The sequence below is a fragment of the Pantherophis guttatus genome, chromosome 4 (genome assembly GCF_059756535.1).
Source record: "Pantherophis guttatus breed Tessera chromosome 4, ASM5975653v1, whole genome shotgun sequence".
NCBI classification, from domain to species: Eukaryota; Metazoa; Chordata; class Lepidosauria; order Squamata; family Colubridae; genus Pantherophis; species Pantherophis guttatus.
The window spans coordinates 32697099-32722677 of NC_142066.1; the positions used below are offsets into that span (position 1 = coordinate 32697099).

At 37.6% G+C, this 25579-nt stretch overlaps 1 protein-coding gene and 1 long non-coding RNA gene across 4 annotated transcripts; both read right to left on the reverse strand.

Annotated features, from left to right (window-relative positions):
* Positions 1-964: 964 nt before the first annotated feature.
* Positions 965-2706, reverse strand: LOC148113955 (uncharacterized). Its single transcript, XR_015733703.1, has 2 exons — positions 2399-2706; positions 965-1116 (listed from the first exon to the last, which is right to left on the reverse strand). It is a non-coding gene; the product is annotated as an uncharacterized LOC148113955 (long non-coding RNA).
* A 2756-nt stretch (positions 2707-5462) lies between these two features.
* LOC117669171 (sulfotransferase 1A1-like) lies at positions 5463-23244 on the reverse strand. 3 transcript variants are annotated; one of them, XM_060692753.2, is made up of 9 exons: positions 22859-23244; positions 22099-22251; positions 16081-16206; positions 14785-14882; positions 14506-14632; positions 13988-14082; positions 12795-12975; positions 9184-9315; positions 5463-5972 (listed from the first exon to the last, which is right to left on the reverse strand). In XM_060692753.2, exons 2-8 carry the CDS (start codon positions 22244-22246, stop codon positions 9203-9205), a joined length of 888 nt encoding a protein of 295 aa, XP_060548736.1. In that variant the 5' UTR covers positions 22247-22251; positions 22859-23244; the 3' UTR covers positions 5463-5972; positions 9184-9202. The 3 variants fall into 3 exon arrangements, with proteins under 3 accessions (XP_060548736.1, XP_060548737.1, XP_087748037.1); XM_060692754.2 differs by having other exon boundaries at positions 22689-23189; XM_087891911.1 differs by lacking the exon at positions 22859-23244 and adding an exon at positions 22502-22691.
* Positions 23245-25579: the final 2335 nt, after the last annotated feature.

Genomic DNA, 25579 nt, shown 5'->3' on the forward strand with positions numbered 1-25579 from the left:
AATCTGTCCAGTAGATAATCATCCAAATTGTCAAATTGACAGTGCTGCACCGCTTTCCTAAGGGCAGCCACATATTGACTAATAGACTCGCCCTCAGCCTGGTCTCGATGATAGAAATGCTGACGGCGAGCTATGCGGGATGGCGCGGGAGCATAATGTTTTTTTAACTTAGCCAGGAACTCATCCCAGGAGCCTGCGTGTACTGACAAGGGGGCCATTAGCGTCATCGCAGTCTCGAACATTTCTGGCCCACACAGGCTCAGGAAATACGCCCTCCTCCTTTCATTGGACAACTCACGGAAATCATTTGCGATTAAGAAGCAGTCGAATTGTGCTACAAACGCTTCCCATGACTCAGTAGTAGCATTAAATGGAGCGAAGGTCTGAGGCGATGCCATTTCTCCTCAGCTCTGACTGTGAAGAGAGAGGAAGAAAAAAAAAAAACGCTCCGAAATGCCGGTCAACGATGATTCACAGCCGTTGGGACCCTTAATTACCTATTTCCGAAGGGCCTTTTCAGGATCCCATCCTCGTCGCCACTGTTTCATTTAATGACCGGCTGACAGGACTCCGTCAGAAGTGTAACACCCAACCTTTATTAACTATTAGCAACGATGTATATGAACAGAACAAAACCCGCGCTTGACATCTCTTTTATACTAACCAGCTGACTATTAGAACCAATCAGCACTGAGCTTGCAATAACCAATAGGAAGCAGACTAAGGCCTCTAGAACTGTCTCAGCTTTGCATGCACTGGTGGAATACGTTGGAACTGAGATGGGCAGAGAGATAAGCAAGTTGGGGCATTTGCAGTATTTCTGCAGTTGAAAGGAAAGTGCCCAAATTTCCATCACATGACCATGGGGTTGTAACTTCAGGCAAAGGAAGTCTCTTTGTTCAGCACCATCGTAATTTTGAGCAGTCATTAAATGCATGGCTGTAAGTCAAAGACTAGTTGTATGTCCTTGCATTCAATTTATTGCTTCTTCATGTATTAACATCTTTTTTTTTCTCACATTGCAATTCTTTTCTAGGAAAGATTTGGGGAGGAAGTGGACAGGAAGGTGAGTCTTAATTAGACATGGATGGGGTGCTTCCTTGAGGAGTTCAAGGCCTGGAAAGGGAAAAAGAATAATTGAAGTGACATCTCTATCCTGTCTCTATCATTAGCCTATCCAAACCAGCTCTTCTGTGGGTATCAGGGAAGAGAAAATGTTCCCAGTCTGTATTATATGTAGAAAGAAGGATGACCCAATGTATCACAAGTTTTCTAATCATCAACTAGCATTAGGAAAAGCTACCAAAGATGTCTGCAGGCAAATTGTCCAGTTTATATGGTTTGCATCCTCCCTCATCTCCACAGCTGGGATTTTGATTCCAATATCAGGTATGAAAGACTCGGACCATACAAGAAGTTCCAATTAAACTGATTTATTACTCATGCATCTATGTACAGAGCTTCCCATACCCCAACTTTTTTTAGCTTATATTCAGATGCATACACTAATTTTATGCATACACTCTGTTTATATTAAATTGCAGACCAGCGCCACTGAATGCAGTTAATTTTAACAGTAAGCAAGACCAAGGACATTTATAGTGTAAGAACTTAAAGAAAATATTTACAAGAAAATTGAACTCTAACCTACACTGTTTCCCCCAAAATAAGACATCCCCTGATAATAAGCCCAATCAGGCTTTTGAGCACATGGCAATAAGCCAAGCCCTTATTTCGGGTTCAACAAAATATAAGACAGGGTCTTATTTTTGGGAAAACATGGTATGCATATTTGCAGATGAGTTTTTCAATGTGAAATTTAACTGTTCCACTTCTGAACTTTCAGAATTATAGAATGAAAGAGTTGGAAGGGACCTTGAAGGTCTTTTAGTATGAGAGAATGTGGTTCTTTGGTCGGTCTCTCATTTTATCTCAACATCCTTTCTGTCATTTTTCTTTCCTAAATAAAACTAGGAAAGACAGAAAGTTGGAACAGCACTCATTTATTACACCACAGTGCAGTTACAAATCGTCCCAAGTAACACTGGTATTTCTTGTAGAATCTAATGCTTAGCAAACTGCTACTAATATACATGTTCTTGCAAAAAAGAATATTAATAAAATATTAGTAGAAAAATATTTGTGTATATGGATGATAGAAAACTAAGGGCAATAAAACCTTGAATGCAAATCAGATGTAATATAAGTAGCTATGTCTCTTTTCAGGCATATATAGTCAGTCTCTCAAACAAAAGTTTGTTTTTCAGCTGCCTGGAATTTAGTGTCTTGTGTGTATTGATAGAACAAAGAGAAAGTAGAGATTTAGAAATTATCCACACATGAATGCCCAGAACTTCTATTCTCTGTTTAAGAAAATGCAGCCAGAGGCAGCACTCACTAGACTTGGGGTATGTTGAGCTCAGTAGATCATCTAGATGTGCTTGGAATTCTTCCACTTCATCGTAGGTTTCTGCAAAATACTTTATCAAAGAGATAAAGAGAGAGATCAAACAGATCAAACAGAGAGCGCCTCTTCTTTTTCTGGCTTCATTTTGGCTGTGAAAGGGTTAAAGGGGAGGACAGCATTCTGAGTAAACAGAACTCTTTTCATCCACAGTCAAGAGATTTGCCACACAACCCAGCAACTATCTGGATTCATAGCCTAGTGAGAGTGGCAGCTGATAGTAGCACCCTCAAACACTTGATAACATCTCATATATAAAGATAGTCATGTCATCCTGGACACAGAATTGAATTATCCCATGAAGGAGCTGGATAGTCAGGAAGACATAGAAAGGAACAGAAAAATACAGCACTTCTCTAATCCTGTTGTCCAAATTTGTTAATGTTCTACTCTGCTAGCCTGACTTCTATTTACAGGACGGATATGAAAAAAAATGCTCAAAGATAATCAACTTTACTTTTTAAGCACTTTTTCCTTCTTCAAAGAAAACAGCACTAATCACTCAATTCCTGTATGTATTTCAGATATTTGGGAGATCTAAAGACATCCCGTTCCACAAGTCCCGGTTCAAAATGTCTGCTCTATATGACTCATATCCCTCCTTCCTTTTTCAGAATGCAGCAAAGCAGGTTGTATCTCAGCTGTCCAGAAATAACTACGATATCTTGGCTTGAATGTACCTGGCAAGCCTCCTGGCTGTTTTTGACTTTGGAATGGGAGCAGAGACAAGGTCCGGGGCATTAGAATAAGTGGGAGAGCAGTAGACCTTTGGCTTGAAGTGGGAGGGACTTTTAAGTATTTAAGAGGAATGGAATTCAGCCCTTCTGAACAAACAATTTTTTTTAACTTAACATTGTCTCTGCATTTCAACAAAACAGCTCTTCTTCCCAAATCTCATCTCTATAAACAAGTTGTGAAGCTTCTTCATTCAGTCCCAATCAGCAGACGACCATTAAATGTTACCAGCAATGTATATATTTTAACCTTAATCAAATAAATCAATTTTATATATCCTCCCTTTATTTTTTTTTAATATAGTAACTTACAACATTCACTAAAAATGTGAATTCACTAAAAAAAATGAAACACCGCTGGGAGGGGGCAAAGCCCTACTAAGCAGGTATATACAAAAGTATGAAGGCTATTGCTTAACGCATTGTAAGCCACCCTGAGTCTTCGGAAAAGGGCGGCATAAAAATCGAACAATAAATAATAAATAAATAAATAAAAATAATACAAAAGACTTCTTCTTTCTTTATCATATCTCTTCTTTATAAATATATCTTTAAAGCCTGGTCATTCATCCTAGTAAAAAAAAAAAATCTATCCAGGGATATTAGAAATAACAACATATAGTATATGTTAATCTTCATTATATAAATCCATTTTGTGTTTCTTCTCTCTACTTTTAAGAATCTTGATCTTTAATCCCTTGAACAAGTGTCTCACAAATTGATTTCTTATCATTTTCTCTTTTTCTTTTCCCAGAAACTGCTTCCTAAATTCAACACAACTTTTTTGTAAATCCAAGATAAGGAAGTTTACCAAGTCATCCTTCTAGTTTATTATTTATATGTGTTTAATTTAAGACATTATTAACCACTGAATTCTTCCACAGTCAAATATATTGTACCTTTCTGTATCTCTTCTCCCTTTATTATAATCTTTAGTTCTTTTTGATTTCCTGCACTCAAACCTCAAAGTCCTTTTAAAATATGACATATCATATTTTTTTTCTAATCAACAATTCTTTTCCAAAGAAAGATGTCAGTTTGTTTTAAATCTTAATGTATTTTTATAAATATTTAAAACTATTAACTAAAAGTTTTCCAACTAAAAGGAAATATTCTTATAATTAATTTCAAAATCTTTTTTCAAGTTCATCTGGTCCCTTAAGCAACTATTTTCCTCTTAAAAATTTGCTGTGAATGATTCCAGGTTTGCTTCTAATATTTTAAATTGTACATTTAACTTATAAGACCAGCTCAGTTTTCTACAGGTACTCTCAATTTATGACCATTCACTTAGCAACCATTCAAAGTTATGACAGATTTATCTGGGATTACCATGACCCATATAGGTCTGTCATAGGGGGGACATGCTAGCACTATTCCAGTATTTGAGGGGCTGCCATAGAGAAGCGGGGGGTGAACTTATTTACCAAATCACCTGTCGGCAGGACAAGAAACAATAGATGGAAACTAATAAAGGAGAGAAGCAACCTGGAACTAAGGAGAAACTTACTAGCAGTGAGGACAATTAACCAGTGGAACAGCTTGCCTACAGACATTGTAGGTGCTTCATCACTGGAGGTTTTTAAGAAGAGACTGGACAGTCACTTCTCTGAAATTGTACAGGGTCTCCTGCTTGAACAGGAGGTTGGACTAGAAGACCTTCATGGTCTCTTCCAGCTCTATTTTCATTGATGTTCCAGACACAAAGTTCAACCTGATGAACTCCCCCATAGTCATGTGACTGAATTTTAGGCACTCAGCAACCAGGCCACATTTTTGACTGTTTGTAATGTTCCATAGTGACTTGATCACATTTTATAATGGTTCTGCTGAAAATTGGCCTTTACTTTCAGTTTTTAGCAAAGTTGCACCCATTGCAAACTACTGTATAGGTTTGCTTAACAACTACAGTATTTGTTTAACAACCACTGTATAAGTGGTCATAAAAATTGGGTCATCAAATGACAAACATATTTTTTGTCTGTGATGGGCAGGTTCTATTACAATTGTAATTTGAGAATTACCCTGTATATGTTCCTCTTCCATTTGCTGAGATCATTTTCCTGGGCAGGCAGTGTTTTTGGTTTCAGATAGGGAAAAAAACAGAAATATAAAGCAGGAAGGCATGTTCAAGGTTATATGTTTCTTAAACATGATCAGATTTCATGAAGATGGAAATAGATTATAATTAAAAGCTTAAGTCGTAAGTCACATAACACTTATTTACTAAAATTCTATAAGACCAAAAGAAAATGAGTCACGGGACAGTTTCAGATGACACTTTTATTCTGCAGTTGTTTGCCTGGAACACAAATTCCAATGTAAAATCTGAATGATGTCAATCCACTATTTTCCAGTATTTGCATTTTTGCAAGTAATCTTCCAAGAAAGTAAAGATGAAGTAGTGACATTTCAAGGAAGGAAGGAAGGAAGGAAGGAAGGAAGGAAGGAAGGAAGGAAGGAAGGAAGGAAGGAAGGAAGGAAGAAAGGAAGGAAGGCACAAGCTACATCCCTTTCACAAATGTAAGAACTAGAAATATAAGAACTTAAACGTCTGAAGTTTTGCATCCCAAGGAAAGAGGTCAATGATTAAAAAGGAACAATATCATAAATAAAATGCAGATTGGAGTTCATTTTTGTTCTTGGCATGACTTTGATATTAGCTAGGTCTTTCCATCATTTGATGGGGGCACAGTGGCATCTTGTCTCGGAGTACATCTATATACAATCTCAGCATCTTCAACTAGTCTCACAGGTAACAAAGCAGATCCTCACTAAAATAGAAAAGAGATTAAACAGAAAGTAAATTATCTATAGGAATGAAGATTATGAGATTGTATCAAAGCACAAAGATGGGTTTTGAGGAAGGAGTTTTGAAAACAAAAAGTGGCCATTCTAGATTTTGAGGAATGGTGACAGCAGGCAAGATGCTCATAGCTGAGATTTCCTACTGTAACAAAATCTCTGCATTTCATTCTAGTTATTGTAATGCTTTGCAGTTTGCTAGTTCTCTTTTTTTAAGACCAATCACTACTCAAAGGGCAAAATGTGTGAAACCTACTGTTCCTTCTTCTCTCATTACTGGCTCCATTGTGCACTGTAGGAAGGCAGTGTTTTTTATATAAACTACAATGTTAACATTACTCGTAAGCCATAAACCATTGTTTATTGTTTCCAAACCTGTCTTTATTCAGCAAACTAAACAGAAAAACCAAACCATATTTGGGTGATACTAATTATTTTAATTATATCCTATTTTTCAAATCAATGGGCATTTAATTCAGTTTGGTGTAATGTCTTAATACAATTAACGGCTTCTTACAAATAAGAGATAATAACAATGAGGAAAATGAAAGTAAGAACACAGCTTGCCATTCTCTTAGGTTGAGTGTCTAAATATGAACAATATCAGCCTATAGTGCTGGCCTGATAGCCTTAACCGAGATAGTCCTTGATTACCAACGCTAATTGGGATTGGAAACTCTATCATTAAACAATCCGGACATAAGCAAAAAAATGCACATGATCATCTGTTATATCTTTTTCCATATCATTCTAGCCTTACAAACTGCAGTCACAACTATTAATTGCCCTTTGTTCTTAAAACTGAAGGTAGTCCTTGACTTACAACAGTTCATTTAGTGACCATACAAAGTTACAACAGCACTGAAAAAAAATAACTTATGATCATTTTTCACACTTATGACCATTGCAGTGTCCCCATGGTCACATGATTTACATTTGGATACTTGGCAACTGGTTCATATTTATGAGTTTGCAGTGTCCCTGGGTTCATGTGATCCCTTTTTGCGACCTTCTGACAATGGGGAAGCCAGATTCACTTAACAAACCTGATACTAGTTTAACAATTGCAATGATTCACTTAACAAATGTGGCAAGAAAAGTCATAAAATGGAGCAAAACTCACTTAATGAATTTCTCAGTGAGCAACATAAATTTTGGGCTCAATGGTGGTCATAAGTCGAGGACTACCTGTACTTGCTTAGAGCAGGAACAAACATGCTACTGAAGCTCTACCTGCAACATAGCAATAGCAATAGCGCTTGCATTTACATACTGATGCATAGTGCTTTACAGCACTCTCTGAGCGGTTTACAAATGTCAGCATATTGTCCCCAACAATTTGGGTCCTCATTTTACCGACCTCGGAAAATAGAAGGTTGAGTCAATCTTGAGCTGGTCAGGATCGAACTCCTGGCTGTGTGCATAGTTTGCTTGCAATACTACATTTTAATCACTGCACCACCACTGCTCCAATATACTGTATATTATATCTGGAATAATGTGATTAGTATGAAAGACACCATTTTTTTAGGATGTGCTAACACCCTAAATGTGACATTTGGGAGTCATGAGCCCTGCTTCAAAGCAGTTGTGTTACTCTGTCAGTGTCTCTCTCTCTCGACCAGATTTTCTGGAGACCACATGCTTTCTTTTTGGATCCAAAACACTGCAGATCCCTACTTTCATAATATATGATCTAAGTACCTCACTGTACAGTATTCCTTTCACACTGTATTAATATTCACTTTCATATTCGGTCTGTATTCATTCAGTACCCATTCAATCTTGATCCTATCAGGCTGGAACTATCACTCCTTGTCCTATCATGCACATTCAGAAATATCCTACTCCCACTGCATTGCTAATTTCCATTTTCATATAACAAAGAAGGCAGAACCCACTATTATTCACATCCATTCTGGCTTCCTTCAAAAAATATACTTGCTCCCAACAGATCACAAACTTAAAATAATAATATAATGGAATAGGAATAGGAATAGAAGAGGACTAGGACTAGGACTAGGACATGGACATGGACATGGACATGGACATGGACATGGACATGGACATGGACTAGACTAGACTAGACTAGACTAGACTAGACTAGACTAGACTAGAATAGAATAGAATAGAATAGAATAGAATAGGAGCTGGAAGGGATCTTGGAGTTCATCTAATCCAGCCCCCTGCTCAATCAGGAGATCCTATACCATTTCAGACAACTGACTGTCTAGTAGTCTCTTCTTTAAAACCTCCATTAATGGAACAGCCACGATTTCTGAAGGCAAGTGTTTCTATTGGTTAATTGTTCTCACATTTTAGGAAGTTTCTCCTTAATTCCAGGTTGCATCGCTCCTTGACTAGTTTCCATCCTTGGTTTCTTGTCCTGCACTCTGATGCTTTGGAAAATAAGTTGAGCCCCTCTTCTTTGTGGCAGCCCCTCAAATTCTGGAATACTGCTATCATGTCACCCTTAGTCCTTCTTTTCTCTAGACAATCCAAATCCTGCAACCGTTCTTCATATGTCTTAGTCTCAAGACCTTTAATCATCTTAGTGGCTCTTCTCTGCACTTTTTCCAAAGTCTCAACATCTTTTTTGTAATGTGGTGACCAAAACTGGGTGCAGTATTCCAGGTGTGGTCTTACTAAGGTTTTATAAAGAAGAACTAATACTTCACATGATTTTGATTCTATGCCTCTGTTTATACAACCAAGGATTGTATTAATTTTTTTGGCTGCCGCCACACACTGCTGGCTTCTCACTGTTTTTCTATCAGCATCTGTCTTAAAACTTGTTTTTCCATCTTTACTAAGCATTCTGTGAAAGTACAGAAATTCACCCATAGTGTTTTTTAAAATCATGGGTTTGGGCAATTAAGATTTTCACTTAAAGTGTTTTACTAAGAGACAAAATCTACATTAGGGTTACCCACCTTGGGTATACCTGTGCCACGTGTCATATTCCCTGTTCATGGGAAGAACAGTAATCAGTTTAGACACATTTTGGTCAGGATACCACATGAGGAGCCAAAATTACTGCAAGCCCACTATTAATGCTATATGTACAGCCCATATACTGTTGGACTGTCATCCACCCCAAGAGATATAGGTAGTATAGTGACATATGCTCAGAACACATAGAACATTTCTGTGGAACATGTTGGGTGAAAGAATACATACCCAAGTAGGAAAAGAACAATCATATCTCTGTTCGAAACTGCAGCGTAGTTCCTTTCATTTGCATCTTGTAATTCTCATCGAAACGCTCATTTTGTGTCACTGTGAATTTGTTCTTCCAGTCACCAGCAATTCCTAAATTGAAGGAAAAATAATAGCCAATATTAGTTTCCTTGATGTTTTCTGAGCCTGGTGGTTGCTTGCAGACATTTCAATACCCAAATAGATAATGTTTTGAATATCGTTATTTTGCAAGAGAAGACAATGATTTGAAGCTCAAGATTGGAGTCTTTTGTGTTCTCTGAGCTTGGTTGCTTACAGACATTTTATTACTCAATTAGGTATCACATATTTTCTATTGCAACAGGACTATATTCAAAACCGGATAAGGTAAAGTTGAATCTCAGCATGGGATCCATATATAGCAAAGCATTTGTTGGATCTCAAAAACATTAAATAACTCAGATTTCACTGAAGGTATTGCCCAAATCTCTTGAAATGTTGATAGGCTCTCATGAGCTTTGGGATGTTTTGTAGGTTTGCATGACATTTTTGGTGAAGCCTTGAGAGTTAGTTGCAGATCTCTATCTACGTTTAAACTATGTACTAAAACCTGGTGGCGAGGTGTTTATGTTTATATGATGACACATATTACCGGGAAAAGTTATAATTTTGAAATACAATTTAATAATTGTAACCTAACATATGACGGCTGGAAGAATAATACAAATTTTTCTTTTCTCTCTCATCTTTTAGTCTCCTTTACAGTCAAGGCCACTCTTTCGGGCATAGTTGGAATTGGAGTAAGGCCTGTTTCCCCAATCCAGTCCTTTCTTTTTTGCTTCTAACCTGAGTGGTAGACTCTAAAACTCTAAGTCAGAGTTCCCCAACCAGTGAGTCTTCACGAGAATGTATATTTAATAATGTATAGTCTACATTTAATAATGAAATTGATCTATAATTCTTTATTTGTTGTAAATGTGATTCTTCTTTTGGTATAAGAGTTATATATGCCTCCATCCATGAGTTCGGGACCTTGGCTTTTACTAATAAGTCATTAAATACTTGTAATATCGTATTACTTAATACATCTTGAAACCTTTTATATAGTTCTGCTGGTAATCCATCTGGTCCTGGGGCTTTGCCATTCTTCTGTTTTTTAATTCCCTCCATCAATTCCATCATCAATATTCTTTCTTCTAATGCCTTTTTAATTTTTTTTGGAATTTTAGGAATCATCGCTTTTTCTAGGTATTGTTCTATTTTCCCTTCTGGCACCTTCTCTTGTTGATATAAACTCTTATAATATTTCTCAATTATTTTTTTCTTTTCCTCATTTTAATAACATATCTTTCCATCTTGGTCTAGTAATTGGCTAATCAGTTTCTTTTCTTTTTCGTTCTTCATTTTATATGCCAACTATCTTCCTGGCTTTTTCGTATTTTCAAATAAATTTTGCTTTGTTAATTTTATTTTATTTGCCAGTTCTTCATTTTCTATTAAATTCAATTTATGTTTTTGCAAGTCCATCAAATTCTTAATTTTTTTGTCCTGTGGATTGTTATGTAGATCTTTCTCTAATTTCTTATACTCCTCCTCCAACTTCTTTTGAGTTTGTCTATTCTGTTTGTTCCTTTTTCCTATGTATGTCACTGCCAATTCTCTTATATACGCCTTACTAGTATCCCATACATTTTGTAGTGATGTATCTTCTTTTCTGCTTTATTTAAAGAAAAAGATTAGTTCTTTTACCATATATTGTAAAAAATCCTTTTCTTTAATAAATTTTGATTTAGTGTCCATCTCATTCTTTTTCTCTGCCCCTTCCATGTCATCATTATTGGATTGTGGTCTTCCCATGTATTTGCTTCTATATCAATCTTATTTATCTTAGATATTAAGTCATATTTATTCTTGACCATGACATGTTCCTATTTGAGTAGAATGTATACTATATTTAAATTTCTTTTTCTCCATGCATCTTATAAACTTAATTCCTCTGTCATTATATAGAATGCTTTAGGGAGCGTCTTTCTTAATTTTTTGTTCACTTTTGTCGATTTATAGTCTAATTCATTATTAACAATTGTATTGAAATCTCCTGTTATACAAATATCTTCATATTCATATTCTAATATTTTCCTGTCTACTTTTGCATAAACTTCCCCTTGGTTTTCATTTGGAGCATATATCCCCACTAATAATATTTTTTGTGGTTCATTACTATTTCTACCATTAATATTCTTCCTTCCTCATCTTCAAATATTTGTTTAGACTGAATTATTTTTTAATATAAAATGCTACTCCTCTTTTGCTTTGACAAGCCAATGTTGTATATAATGTTCCCAATTTTGTTTGTTTCAAAAGTTTTTTATGTTGTTTTCTAATATGAACTTGTAAGCATATAATTTCTAGTTTTTATTTCTCTAATTTATTAAATATTCTTCTTTTTATTGCCAAATTTAGTCCATTTATATTCATTGATATTATTTTAATTTCTTCTTCCATTTCTTATTTATTTACTTGTTTTGTAGATCTAGTCGTTCTTATCTCCCTTTGCTCTTTAACTTCTTTTGCTCTTGCCCCTTCTCTTATCGCTCTTTCTTCTTATTCTTTGGCTGCCTCTTTTGGTTGTTCTTTTTTCCCCTCCTGTCGACCATCCCCTCTTTCTTCACTCAGTCTCTCTTCCTCTTGAAATCCTATGTACTGTTCGTAAAATCTTTCTGCTTTCTCTATTGTGTCTAATCTGTGTCTTTGTTCCTGTCAATTCACCAATATTCTTTCTGGTACCAACCATCTAAAATTCACTCCTCTTTTGATCAAACATTTTGTAAGAAATTGATATTCTCTTCTCTGCATTCTTTCTAGAGTCTCAACATGGTTTTTGAGATGTTCATGTCAAGGGCCCAGGTATAATCTTCTCTGATAATGACACATGTTAATCTTCCCCAAGCCATTGATTGCATTATCAATCATGGTAATTCTTTCTAGAAAGTCTTAGAGTGGAAGCCCATACATGTACAGGTTCTCAGCTTGGTTGCGCATGTACCATCACAAAGAATAGCCTATTTGCTTACAACAATATTATTACATTCTCATAGTACAATTATTGTACCAAGGGAATGTAATATCTATCTGAGACCAAAAATGTCTATCTCATTTTCTCTCTAGTTCAAGATCATATTAGGAGCAGAAATCTTGACTTCAAATTCCATAATCCCTGACCAGGAGAGCTAGTACAGGTGGTCCTCAATTTACGACCACAACTGAGCCAAAATTTATGTTGCCAAGTGAGACATTTGTTAAGTGAGCTTTGTCCCATTTTATAATCTTCCTTGCCAGAGTTCTTAAGTGAATCACTGCAGGTGTTAAGTTAATCACACAATTGTTAAGTGAATCTGGCTTCCCCATTGACTTTGCTTGCCAGAAGGTAGCCAAAGGTAATCACATGACCCTGGGACATTGCAACCATCATAAATATGTGTCAGTTGCCAATCATCTAAATTTTGGTCACATGACCATGAGGATGCTGCAATGGTTGTGAAAAATGGTCACAACCATTTTTCATAACTCATACTCCATCCAGTCCCACTTTGGTTATTTGATAGACTCACCTTTCCTCATGAAAGGAGAGATTTTGTGATCCATTACTGAAGTGGGAATGCTTTTGTAATTAGCCATTTGGTTCTGACTCATCTCTTTGAAGGAGGTGTGGTGTGAAATCTTCTTGACTAAGTTTTCATCAACTGGCCTCTCTAGGAATTCCATTACTTTTCGAATCTCCCGTTCTGGATCCTGTGTACAAAGCAACAATCAAGTAGTGAAAGTCAGGAATTTTGGATTAGGAAGAGTTTTGAGGTATGGGTATATTATGCTATATATTAAATAAAGTAAGGAATTTTTGGATTAGGAAGAATTTTGAGATGCGGGTATATTATGCTATATATTAAATAATTTAAATTAAAATATACTATCCGTTACAATTTGACAGCTATTACCTATCTGCTGTATAGTCGAGAATGTTTATTTCCTTTTAATACTTTGCAGTTAGACACATGTGCATGTAATTTTTAGCCATGAGTTTCCATTATGAGCCAATATTGAGGTTGACTCAGTCTTCCATCCTTCCGAGGTGGGTAAAATGAGGACACAAAGCAGTATACAAGTCTAAGTGCTGTTGCTATATTATTTAATGCCATGTATGGCTAACCAAAGTTTAGCCTAGAAGAAAAACAAAACTAGCCTGAAGAGATGATTAGCATGGAGGAAGTGAGAAGAGAGATGGAAGTAACTATCTTGTATTTAACTTTGGGATGGCTCTGAGTTAGATAAAGTAGGCCTATTGAAATTAGTGAAATAAGCCATGGCTTTTAGTTTCTGTGGGCCTACTCTCAGGCATGTCTAAATGTAGATCAAGTTCAAGGCCTATCTTTCTACAGATACATAATTAGGAAAAGAATCTGAGAAATGTCTTGCCGGACAATTACAAAGTAAAATAAGTATGTGGAAATAAAAGAAAACAAGTTTGAATGGATGACAACAATTTTGCATTCTTCATCTCCTATTTGTAGGTTTTTCAGGAACATCTAATTAAAATCAGAATGCTATAGTAAGGGATCTGTTTGAGGAACTGGGAATTTTTGGCCCTGGAGATACTACAGAAGTCCCATCCTAGTCCCCCCTATGCGCCATTCATAAGACTTGTAGAACAGGAGATCTAGGCCCCATAACTAAATCTTAATGTGGGAAAAGAAGTGAAAATTATAGTAGTAATGAAGGTTAATAAAAGAAGCAGAAAGAATCTTGCCTCTTTCATGTCTTCATAAAAGAGGTACAGAATCCTGTATTTCTTCGTGATGTCCCACCAACCTTTGACGTGATCATACCAGGATCCAAAAGACACTGAGGAGAGAAATAGAATGCTTGTGAATGATGGGAATTTTAGTGCAACAACATGGAGAAAGCTACAGTTTCCTTACTACTTATTTGGTTCAGACACCAGAAGTATGAAACAGGACTAGAAGCTCTAGTAGAAGTTGATAGTCAAACTAAAGAACCATACATTTACATGGACATATCTGCCCACTCAAACAGAAAGGGTAACAAGAAGAAGAAAGTCCTGATCTGATCTTCTCATTTACATAATTTCTGTGAAACATCTTACTAGTTCCAAGAGTTTCTACTAGGCTTCCCACAAAATGTCACCCAGCCCATTATTTGCTTTTTTAGCAACAGGTAATAGGAACAGTATCATATTTTGAAGTTACCATATCAAGGAGGGTTAATATCAAGCTCAATGCTTGGAAGGGTTTATTATCCACTTACCATTTCCATCCATAAATTTCTCCAGAAATTCCTCCCATGTTCCAGGCTCTGGGTGCACTTTTGCCATTTGGTAGAAATAGTAGTATGAGACAGCAACATCTTTGGCGTTTCTGGCCACATAGATAATCTGTTTGGTGACAAACAACAATGTTAATTAAGCTGATAGTGCATTTCATTTCTGAGGACACAGTATGGAATGATTTGAAGATCTTTACTCAATATGTTCTTGCATTCAATTGACTAGTTCTTCTTGCATTAACAGTCACATTTTTTTCTTACCTTGCAGTTCTTTTCCAAGAAGGATTTGGGGAGCATTTGGACAGGAAGGTGGGTCTTGATTAGACATGGGCGGGGTGCTTCCTTAAGCAGTTCAATGCCTGGAAGGGGAAAAAGAATAATTGAAGGAACTTCTCCCATACTCTCCACCCCCACCCCCACTCCATTAGCTTATCCATACCACATACATTCTGGATGAATTTGCTTGCAGATATCTCAACTAGCATTAGGAAAAGCTTTGGAGATGTCTGCAGGTAAATCTTTTATATTATTTGCATCCTCTCCCATCTTCACAGTTGGCATTTCTATTCCACTGTCAAGTGTGAAAGACTAGGACCATACATAAACTTCCAACTAAACTGCTTTATTTCTTATGTCTATGCACAGGTATCTACTCAACTAACGGCACTAGATTGGCACTAGATAAAGGCCAACAGAATTCAAGAAGGCTTATGTGTGGTTATGCTCTCTACATGGGGCTCCCCTTGAGGAGCACCTGGAGACTCCAACTGGTGCAGAGTGCGGCCGCACGGGTGGTTATGGGAGCGACGTGTAACACCTGTAACACCATGTAACACCTCTCCTGCGCGAGCTGCACTGGCTCCTGGTGGTCTTCCTGGTGTGCTTCAAGGTTTTGGTTACCACCTTTACAGCACTCCATGGCTTAGGACCTGGATACTTACGGGACCGCCTGCTGCCAACAGCAGCCTCTCACCGGCCAGTACGCTCTCATAGAAAGGGGCTCCTCAGGGTGCCGTCGGCCAAATAGTGTCAGCTGGCGGCCCCCAGGGGGAGAGCCTTCTCTGTGGGGGCACCTGCTATCTGGAATGAGCTCCCCCCGGAGATACGGAAGATCCCGGATCTACTCACCTTCTGCTGCACCCTCAAGACCTTTCTATTTCAACAGGCTGGCCTGGCCTAACTTTTTCCTTTTTAAAATTGTAAATTTTAAATTTGTCTTAACCATTGCGGGTGTTTTTAATTTGTCTCGGGCCAAATTATTTAATGTGGTTTTATACTGTTTTTAAATTTTGTAATCTATGTGTTTTATTTTTGGGCTGTTCACCACCCTGAGTCCTTCGGGAGTAGGGCAGTATACAAATCTAATAAAATAAAATAAATAAAATAAATAAATGTCCATTTGTGGCTCTGTAGAGACTCTAGGCTGATACCTCTATTGAATCTGCCCCCAGGTTCTGCGACTCCTTCTCCCACATTCATCTCATAGACTAGACTTCCTCCTCCATCCCTCTCCTCCCAAATTGCTGTCTAGAGGGGAAGACATCTATGATGTTTTACCTGTAGGGACATCAGGTACAGCAAATTCCAGGAAAGGGACTCGCATGTAGATGGGTTGAACTCTGCATTTTTCCAGACTGCCTTCTTTGTAGATCATGTCTACAATCTCACTGACCCAGGTGGTACCTGAAAGAGCATAAGAAGGTTGGATGTGCTGAACCAAGATCATATTACAAGAAGAAAACAGGTTATTGCCTAAACCAATACATGATTCTTGTTATAGCTACTACAAGTATACAATGGCTGCAGAAAGTCTACACACACCCCTTTTAAAATGCCAGATTTTTGAGATATATAAAAATCAGACCACGCTAAATCACTTCAGAATTTTTCCACCTTTAATATAACATATAAACTGAACAATTCAATTGAAAATCAAACTGAAATCTTTCAGGGAGAAAAAAATAAAAACAAAAACCTAGAATAATGTGGCTGCATAAGTGTTCAAACCCGCTTATGAGTAGGGATGTGGCTATGTTCAGAATTAATCAATCATATTCATATTATGTTAAATAGTAGTCAGTACACATCTGCTATCAATTAAAGTGGCTTTGATCAAGCCCATATGAAGTTCAAATGTTGTAGTGGGTTTTTTTTTCTGATATTTACTCAGTTACAGCAAAAGCCATGGTCTGCAAAGAACTTATAAAGCATTAAAAGGATAGTTGCTGTTAAGCAGTTCGTTCTCCAGAAGTCAAATCAAAGCTGTCCTAGAACATTGAATAATAGAGTTGGAAGAGACCTTGGAGGTCTTTTGAAGGCAAGAAATGTTTTCTCTGGGTTAGCTTTGCCAAAGTCTCCAGAAGGACACATCTGGTGAGAGAAATCAACCAATGGAACAATTTGCTGATCTCCAAGGGCTTTTCCAACTCTATTCTGATTGAAATTGATTGTATCTCATTGTTGGAAGGTATCACTCAAGAGTAGAGTACAAAAAATGTCCAAAGCATTGGATATTCTATGGAACATAGTGCCATGGAAATTTTTTGTACAAAGCACAATGAAGACAGTCATCAACAAGTGTAGAAAACATGGCACAACATTGACATTACCAAGAACTCGATGCCTCTTCAACATTGATGAAAAAACAAGAAGAAAACTGGTTTAAGAGGCTGCTAAGAGGCTTGCAGCAACATTTAAGGAGCTGCAGGAAGTTCTGGCAAGTATTGGTTGCATACTACTTGTGGTGCAAACACCACACTGTGCACCACCAGAAGTACATCATCCCCACAGTGAAACATGGTGCTGGCAGTATTATGCTTTGGGGTTGCTTTGGGGTTGCTGAAATTGGGGCTTTAGTCAAGGTGGAGGAAATTATGAATGGTTCCAAATAACAGTCAATTTTGGCAATTAATTGTCAGGCCTCTGCTAAAATGCTAAAGGTGAAGAGAAATTTTACCTTTCAACACGACATACCATACGTTTAAATCAACAAAAGAATAGCTTCACTCAAAGTTTTGGAATAGCCTGGACTGGAATCCAATTGAAAAATCAGTGGGGTGACCTGGAGAGGGCTTTGCACAGGAGATGCCCCTGCAATCTGACCGATTTGGAGCACTTTTGCAAGATTGGGCAAAGATTCACAAGGCAAATGAGCCATACTTATAGGCTCTTACCCCAAAAGATTGGATACTGTCATAAAATCAAAGGGGCTTCAACAAAATATTAGTTTAAAAGTGTGCAACCACATTATTGTAAGTATTTTACTGTTATTTTTCTCCCTAAAATATTTCAGTTAGTTTTTCAATTAAATTATATAGCTTATACAGATAGTCTTCAATTTACAACCATTAGTAACCTTTCAAAGATACAACGGCACTGAAAGTGACTTATGACTCTGTTTCACAATTAAGACCATTGCAGCATCCCCATGGTTACGTGATCAAAATTCAGACACGTGGCAACTGGCATGTATTTATGATACGGTAGTTGCAGTGTCCCGGGGGTTGGGGGGGAGGTCATGTGATCACTTTATGCGACTTTCTGACCAGAAAAATTAATGGGAAAGCCAGATTCACTTAACAACCATGTCACTAATTTAACAACTGCAGTAATTCATTGAACAACTGAGGCAAGAAAGATCCTAAAATGGAGCAAACTCACTTAACAACTGTCTTGCTTAGCAACAGAAATGTTGGGCTCCAATATGCTCATCATAGGACTTGAGGACTACCTATATGTTATGTTAAAGGTAGAAAAACTTATAAATTGATTTATCCTGGTTTGATTTTTTATATCTTAAAACCTGGCATTTTAACAGGGATGTGTAGACTTTCTATAATTACTTTATTTTCTGAAGGTGTTTTCCCACTTAACACTTCATTCTTGAATTGTCATGAAATTATATTGGAGTAAAATTGTCTGCTCCAAGTGCCAATCAGGAGTGGCAGAATATTCCTATCCATCTAAAATGGCACCTAAAATGCTTTTCTGATCCTGCCCTTTGGTAATCCACCAGACTTCACTTCCAGTGTTACAAATGAAGAAGTAAAATAGATTTTTTGCTATCACAGATTAACCTGCCTCTCTTCCTATAAATCTACTATAGATGCAAATGAGATGAAACAAAAGCAATGGAGGACGATACAGATCGGGCACCAGGCAGAGCAAACTTCATGCTGATTCAGTTTTCTTCCAGGTCAAGGATGGCAGATAGCAGTTCAGATCAACAGAAGTAAAAGAGTTTATTACTGTTAGGCCCAAGCCTAAAGACCATCCAGTGAAATCCAATCATGTCCAAACCTGCATTTGCTTACAGCTAATGGACAGAATCTTGCCAAACTAAAGTAATAATCTTCTAACCTACTACATCTATCCTGAAAATTTCTAGTGTGTGACTATCCATGAGTATGAACTGTGGTGGCGCAGTGATTAGAATGCAATACTGCAGGCTACTTCTGCTGACTGCCGGCTGACTGCAATTTGGCAGTTAACCTCTCGCCAGGCTCATGGTTGACTCAGCCTTCCATCCTTCTAAGGTTGGTAAAATTAGGACCCAGATTGTTGGGGGCAATATGCTGACTCTGTAAACTGCTGAGAGAGGGCTGTAAAGCACTGTGAAGTGGTATATAAGTGCTACTGCTATTGCTACCCTAAACATCTTCCGCCCAACCTAATCCATTTTGGAACTGAATAATAGAATAACAAAATAACAGAATGGAAAGGGACCTTGGAGGTTTTCTAGTCTAACCTCCTGCTCAGGCAGGAGACGCCATACCATTCCAGACAAGTGGCTGTCCAATCTCTTCTTAAAAGCCTCCAGTAATGGAGTAGTCACAACTTCTGAAAGCAAGCTGTTGCACTGGTTGATTGTTCTCACTGCTAGGAAATTTTTCTTAATTATAGGTTGTTTCTCTCCTTGATTAGTTTCCATCCGTTGTTTCTTGCCTTGCCTTCTGGTACTTTGAAAAATAGCTTGACCTCCTCTTCTTTGTGGCAGCCCCTCAAATGTTGGAACACTGCTATCATGTCACTCCTAGAAAGGCCCAGAAGAACCTACACAGTCTCTTAATCTGGGCCCTTGTCTGGGAAAGCTCTGCTTTGCCAAAACGCATATCCACTGATTCTCCATGTGCACACTTCATCTATCACCTTCAAAACTAGAGCTTGCCCTACTCCAATTTTGTGAGGTAGAGGACAGAATATTCATCTAAAATAGTGAGAAAATTTATTTCCACATTCCATTTCATGACATTTTAAGATAACCAGTGTACCCCATTTAAAGTTTGAGGAAATGTTTTATTTTGTTTAATCAGCCTGTTTAACACATTTGGAAAGTTTTCGTCAGTTTAAATAAATTAAACCTTTGTGTTTAGAATTGGCTGTTCTGCCTTGCATCTGTCCCTAGTACAACTAGAGTAATCTTGGCTGCTTCTTCTCCCAAATTTTGGCCTGAGCAGAAGAAAAGTCCAAAACCCAAGATTTTCTTTAGGATGAACAAGAAGTGATGGTAATTTATTTGTTTGTTTGTTTGTTTGTTTGTTTGTTTGTTTTATTTATATGCCGCCCTTCTCCGGAGACTCAGGGCAGCTTACAATGCATTAAGCAATAGCCTTCATACTTTTGTATATATCTGCTTAGAAGGGCTTTTGCCCCCCCCCCCAAGCGGTGTTCTTTTTTATACAAAGTCAGCTTATTGCCCCCACAAACCGGGTCCTCATTTTACCTACATCGGAAGGATGGAAGGCTGAGTCAACCTTGAGCCTGGTGAGAATTGAACTCGCAATAATTGCAGGCACCTGGCAGCTAAATACTACTTTAACAGTAGTTTAGTCCACTGCACCACCAGGCTCCTAATAAGAGTGGGGAAATGTTCTTCTAATAAGTTTCCTGAGTTGTAAAGAAAGTGACCCATAAAAGTGATAATGATGACAGAAATGTATTTGCATAATACACTATGCGTGCATAAGGGTACCAGCATGCCTACTGTCCCTGTCCTAATGTTTTCTTTTATTCGTATCCTTTTCATGTATTTATAACTATGTTTACATTTGTATGTGTCATAAAATATGCTTGACGAAGTAAAATAAATAAAGTTAAATTTTGAAAAAATGAAAAATGCCTTCGGAAAACATTGTTTTTAAGTGAGGAATTGAGGTCAGGGAAGAGAACAGGAGGCCGGTTCATCTGTCTAGGACAGGGATCCCCAATCTTTATGGCTTGGTATCCCCGCAGGGGTGGGGGGAAGAGGGGAACTGGCCTGTGCAAGTGGTGGGCCAGCCCACTGCTTGTGTGAGTTGATTTGCATGCACACACTGGCCTGCCACTGGCAGAAGTCGAGCTGCATGCACGCCTAGACACATACACCGAGCCAACAGTTCACATAGCTCACTTCCGAACTGGCCACAGCACAGTTCACATAGCTCACTTCCGAACAGGCCTGGGGCTGGGGACCCCTGGTCTAGGACTATCTGCTTTTCTGGGCAGTCATGGGCAAAGCAGCTCTCCTCCTACTAGAAGTGTGATTTTTATGTCCCATGCACAGGAAAGAAACTTAGAAGGGAAGGTGGACAAGCAGGCAGTGGGAATGCATACTAAACACTCTGTTCTCCCTCATACACACCACTTAAAAGAGCAGCCTCTAGTAGCGAACAACAGCATATCAAATTAAACATTCCACCCGGTTTTCTTATCAAATGAGAGTTCTGCTAATAAATATTTGGAAATTATCCAGAGGTGTCCTGCTGTGAAGTCTTGCCTGCAAATTTTGTGCTGATTGTGTCTCTTTTTCACATGTATGTTTAGGCCACATATTAGCCAAAATGTATTTTAAGTGACAGATGAAACTGTCTCCATAACATATTACAAAATACTTCTGTTTTATATTAAATTGCATATGAGCTATGCTGAATGCACTTAGATCTGATTAACAGTAAATGAAGCCAAGGAGATTTCAAGAATTAAAAGAAAAAACATTAATCTTAAAATCAGACTCTGTCTAGCCTATGCATATTTTCAGATGAGGTTTTTAATGTGAAATTTAATTATTCCATTTCTGAACTTTCACTAAGAATGTGCTTCTTTGGTCAGTCTCTCTCTTTTTTTAATCTCAACATTCTTTGTGTCTCTTTTCTTTGCAAAATAAGACTAGGAAAGAAAGGAAGTTGGAATAGCATCCATTTACAGTGTAGTTCCAAAACTTTTCAAGCAACATTGATACTCCTTCTTGTAAAATCTAATGCTTAGCAAACTGTTAATAGTATACTATAATTTAAAAACAAGATAAAATATGTTTTTGCAAAAAAGAAAATTAGTAGGAAAAAAAATACTTTCATGATGTAAAGCTAAGGACAGTAAATCATTGGGATGCAGATCAGATGTAATGTAAGTTGATATGTCTCTTTTCAGGCATGTATAGTCAGCCTCTCAAAGGAAAAGTTTGCTTTCCAGCTGCCTGGAATTTATTATCGTGTATGTTGATAGAACAAAGGGAAAGTAGAAAATTGGAAATTATCCACACATGAATGACCAGCACTTCTATACTCTGTTTAAGAAAATTAAGTCAAAAGCATCACTCACCAGACTTGGGGTATGTAGAGATCAGTAGATCATCTGGATGTGCTTGGAATCTTTCCACTTCATCTAAGACTTCTGCAAAGTACTTTATCATGGGGACCCCCTTAACAGAGATCAATGGAGGACGTGCCTCTTCTTGTTCTGGCTTCATTTTGGCTGAAGAGGAGAATGGCATTCTGAGGAAATGCAACTCTTTTCACCCAGAATTAAGAGATTTGTAACCCAATCCAATAGCTGTATACAGAGCCTAGTGAGAGTGGCACCCGATAGAAGCACCCTCAAAAGTTTCAGGACAGCTGACATATAGAGATAATCTTGTCACCCTGGACACAGGATTGAAAAGTCAACTGGAAGAGATAGATAGTAAGGAAGACATAGAGAAGGAATAGAAAAAAATAAAGCATACCTCTAACCTTGTTATCCAAATATGCTAAATTTTCAAATGTTTTCCTAAGAAGCTGCTAATGTGATGTCTATTTACTCTTGATGGAGTCATGGGAAGTGTGAAAAAAAATGTTCAAGGGATAATCAAACTATAATCAAATCAATCTTCACATGCTTGCCCCTCCTTTAAAGAAAACAGCAGTACTCACCAATTTGTATCCACAGATATTGGGGAAGGAGGGGTATTAGAACAGCCCCTTCCTTCACAAAGAACCCATACGTTCTGGTTTAAAACTTTTGTTTTGCATGACCCACATTCTTCCTTCCTTTTGCAGAGTGCAGCCAAGCAGGAAGAGTCTCAGCTGTCTGAAATATTTACCTTGGCTTGGATGGAGCTAGCTGGCCTCCTGGTAGTCTTTGGCTTGGGAACTGGAGCAGAGGCGGATTAAGTAGAACAGCAGAGAAGCTTTAGCCTCTACTGAGAGGAACAGCGACTATTTAAGAGGAACTGAATTCAGCCTTCTGATCCAGCCAAATAGGGAGGGCCTTGCCTTTTGAAACACATGTTTTGTAATGCTTGGCACAATCTTTGGTATTCGGTTGGCTGGAAATCAATTAAAAAAAAAAAGTTGCTGGCATTCAAACTTGCCTGAACTTCTTTTCCTCTCAAAGACATGTTATTAATTCCAACTTTGTAAGGTTTTAAATTAGACACTATCCTTATCTGATCAGTCTTCAATCTTCCCTTTACCTAGGAGGAAAACACTCCCACCCCCCCACCCCCTGCAGTCCTGCTTTCAAATGATGCTTTCTGGACCTTGATTAACAAAGCACTTCATTTAAGTGACTTTGCACAAAACCCGAATGTCATTATTATGGCTTAATAGAGTTGGACTTGCAACTTTGCACAGAAAAAGCACATCACATTATCACAAGCTCAGATGCTTATTACTTATTTATTGGAGGGCATTTATTTATTAGCATACTGGTGGTCAGAACTCTAGCATTAATGAAACGGTTTTCTTTGATGAATTTTGACTGGAATTCAGATTTGGTTCTTGGCCCCGTATATAATCCACTTCCATTAATATTTTTTCCTGAATTTCAAGGTACGAACTTAGAGAAGTGAAGGCAAGTACTTGGATTTACTCCTATTGGGTGTAGCTAGACATTCAAAGGCAATCTTAGAAAAACATTAACTTTTTTGTCTTTCTTTGTTAGATGTGTTGAATAGACTTGTTCAACCTGTATATTAATGAACAATCAGGAGTTCAAAGAATATCACAGGTCTCTATCAATCTCCTTCTTAGTAAAAAAAAAAAAAAGTTCTGATATTTAAAATGATTAAAACATCATCACACTAAAAGCAGTTTTTAATTGCAAGATTTACATTGTAAAACTAGGTAGGATTAATTTATATTAATTAACTACAGGTATACCTTAGAGTTTGATTCAAGACCGCTACAGTAAAGTGAATATTGCAATAAAATGACTTTATTCAATCTTTTTTAAAAATATTATTTTTTATTTTATTTTTTTATTTTTAACACATTTTTTTAATTTTGTTTCTCACTGAATTATTTTGTTTCCCAGTACATATTTACACCGGGTCTGAATTTTGATCAGGTGACTGTGAGGATGCTGCAACAGTCGTAAGTGTGAAAAATGGTCATAAGTCACTTTTTTCAGTGCCGTTGTAACTTTGAACGGTCACTAGATGAACTGTTGTAAGTCAAGGACTACCTGTATTTTATTGCTAAAAAATGCTAATCATCATCCGAGCCTTCAGTACATGATAATCTGGTGGAAGGTCTTGTAAAAAAAAACGCAGTAAAGCAAAGCACAATAAAACAAGTACTGTATGCCTAACCTATAAAAGAGAAACATGGGGTTGGATCACATAGTCTTAATATCTTTAAACTTTAACCTAACAGCCAAATATAAGAGGTGAGGAGAATCACTCAGAAATTGGGAGGGTGCCTGATCCATAGAATCCCTTTACATGTACTCCTTGATTTACAACCAAAATTGAGCCCAAAATGTCTCTTGTTATAGATTGGCCTAATCTGTGTTTGTGAGGGAATAACTGGAAGTTGGAGATAGAAAGCTAAAGATCCTGGAGATAAGATTCTTGGCTTTGGTGCCCACAAATGAATTATATATTCTAAAATATCAATGACAGCACTATATCCTGGTTTTACCTTTAAAGCATCAATCAGAAGACACCTAAGCAGTAGTGGATTCCACTTACCTTTGCTACTGGTTTGGGGTCGAGCGCACGCACATGTGTGCTTGCTTTGCTTGCGCGTGGCGCTTCTGTGCATGCAGAGCATCTGTGATGACGTCCGAGCAGATGGGCGGAGCCTCCCGCCGCCGCCACTACCGATTCCCCTGAACTGGGGCAAACCTGTAGAAACCCACCACTGCACCTAAGCCTATAAACTGAGAATAGTTTGTGGAAAATGTCCTTACTGGGTAGAGTAAATGGATACTTGAACTGGAAATTAAGGGCAAAAATGGTTGCACCCCTGTTTGTTTTCTAGAGAAAGTAGAGCTCTCTATCCCAGCTTAGCTTTCCTAGACAGGTGGGAGACATGCCTGGCGAGTTGCTAGATCCTGTAAAAATATCTGCAAAGAATAACCATAATTAGCTTTCAGAAATGGTGATCTCCAAATGTGATGGACCAAGGAATTCTGAAATTCTCAGCCAGCTTGGTTGCCTTTCTGGGTGTTGGCTTCCCATATCGTGCATGTGCTACAAAATTCTGGATATGTTCAAGCCTGTATTGTGTGAATAAAAGTTGCAAAACGAAATATTTATCTTACTGCATTTGTTAGGAATTCTTTTTAAAGTGATCCAGATGGTATTAAGTAATGATCTGACAAGAGATTTGCTGAGTCACTGCAAGGAGATATCCAGGTACAAATAGTCCTCAATTATGACCCTAATTGAGTGCTAAATTTCTGTTGCTAAGGAAGACAGCTGTTAAGTGAGTTTTGCTGCATTTCATGACCTTTCTGGCCACCTTTGTTAAGTGAATCACTGCAGTTGTTAAGTTAGTAATATAGTTGTAAAGTGAATCTGGGTTCTCCATTGACT

Bases quoted from the DNA above. Each gene is read 5' to 3' on its own strand.
- LOC117669171 (XM_060692753.2), bottom strand. From the start codon at position 22,246: ATGAAGCCAGAACAAGAAGAGGCACGTCCTCCATTGATCTCTGTTAAG. The intron at 14,083-14,505 runs GTAAGTGGATAA...TTCTCTCCTCAG, and splicing joins GAAATTTATGGATGGAAATG to TGTCTTTTGGATCCTGGTAT. The intron at 9,316-12,794 runs GTGAGTCTATCA...CCTTCAATTTAG, and splicing joins CTCTCCTTTCATGAGGAAAG to GAATTGCTGGTGACTGGAAG.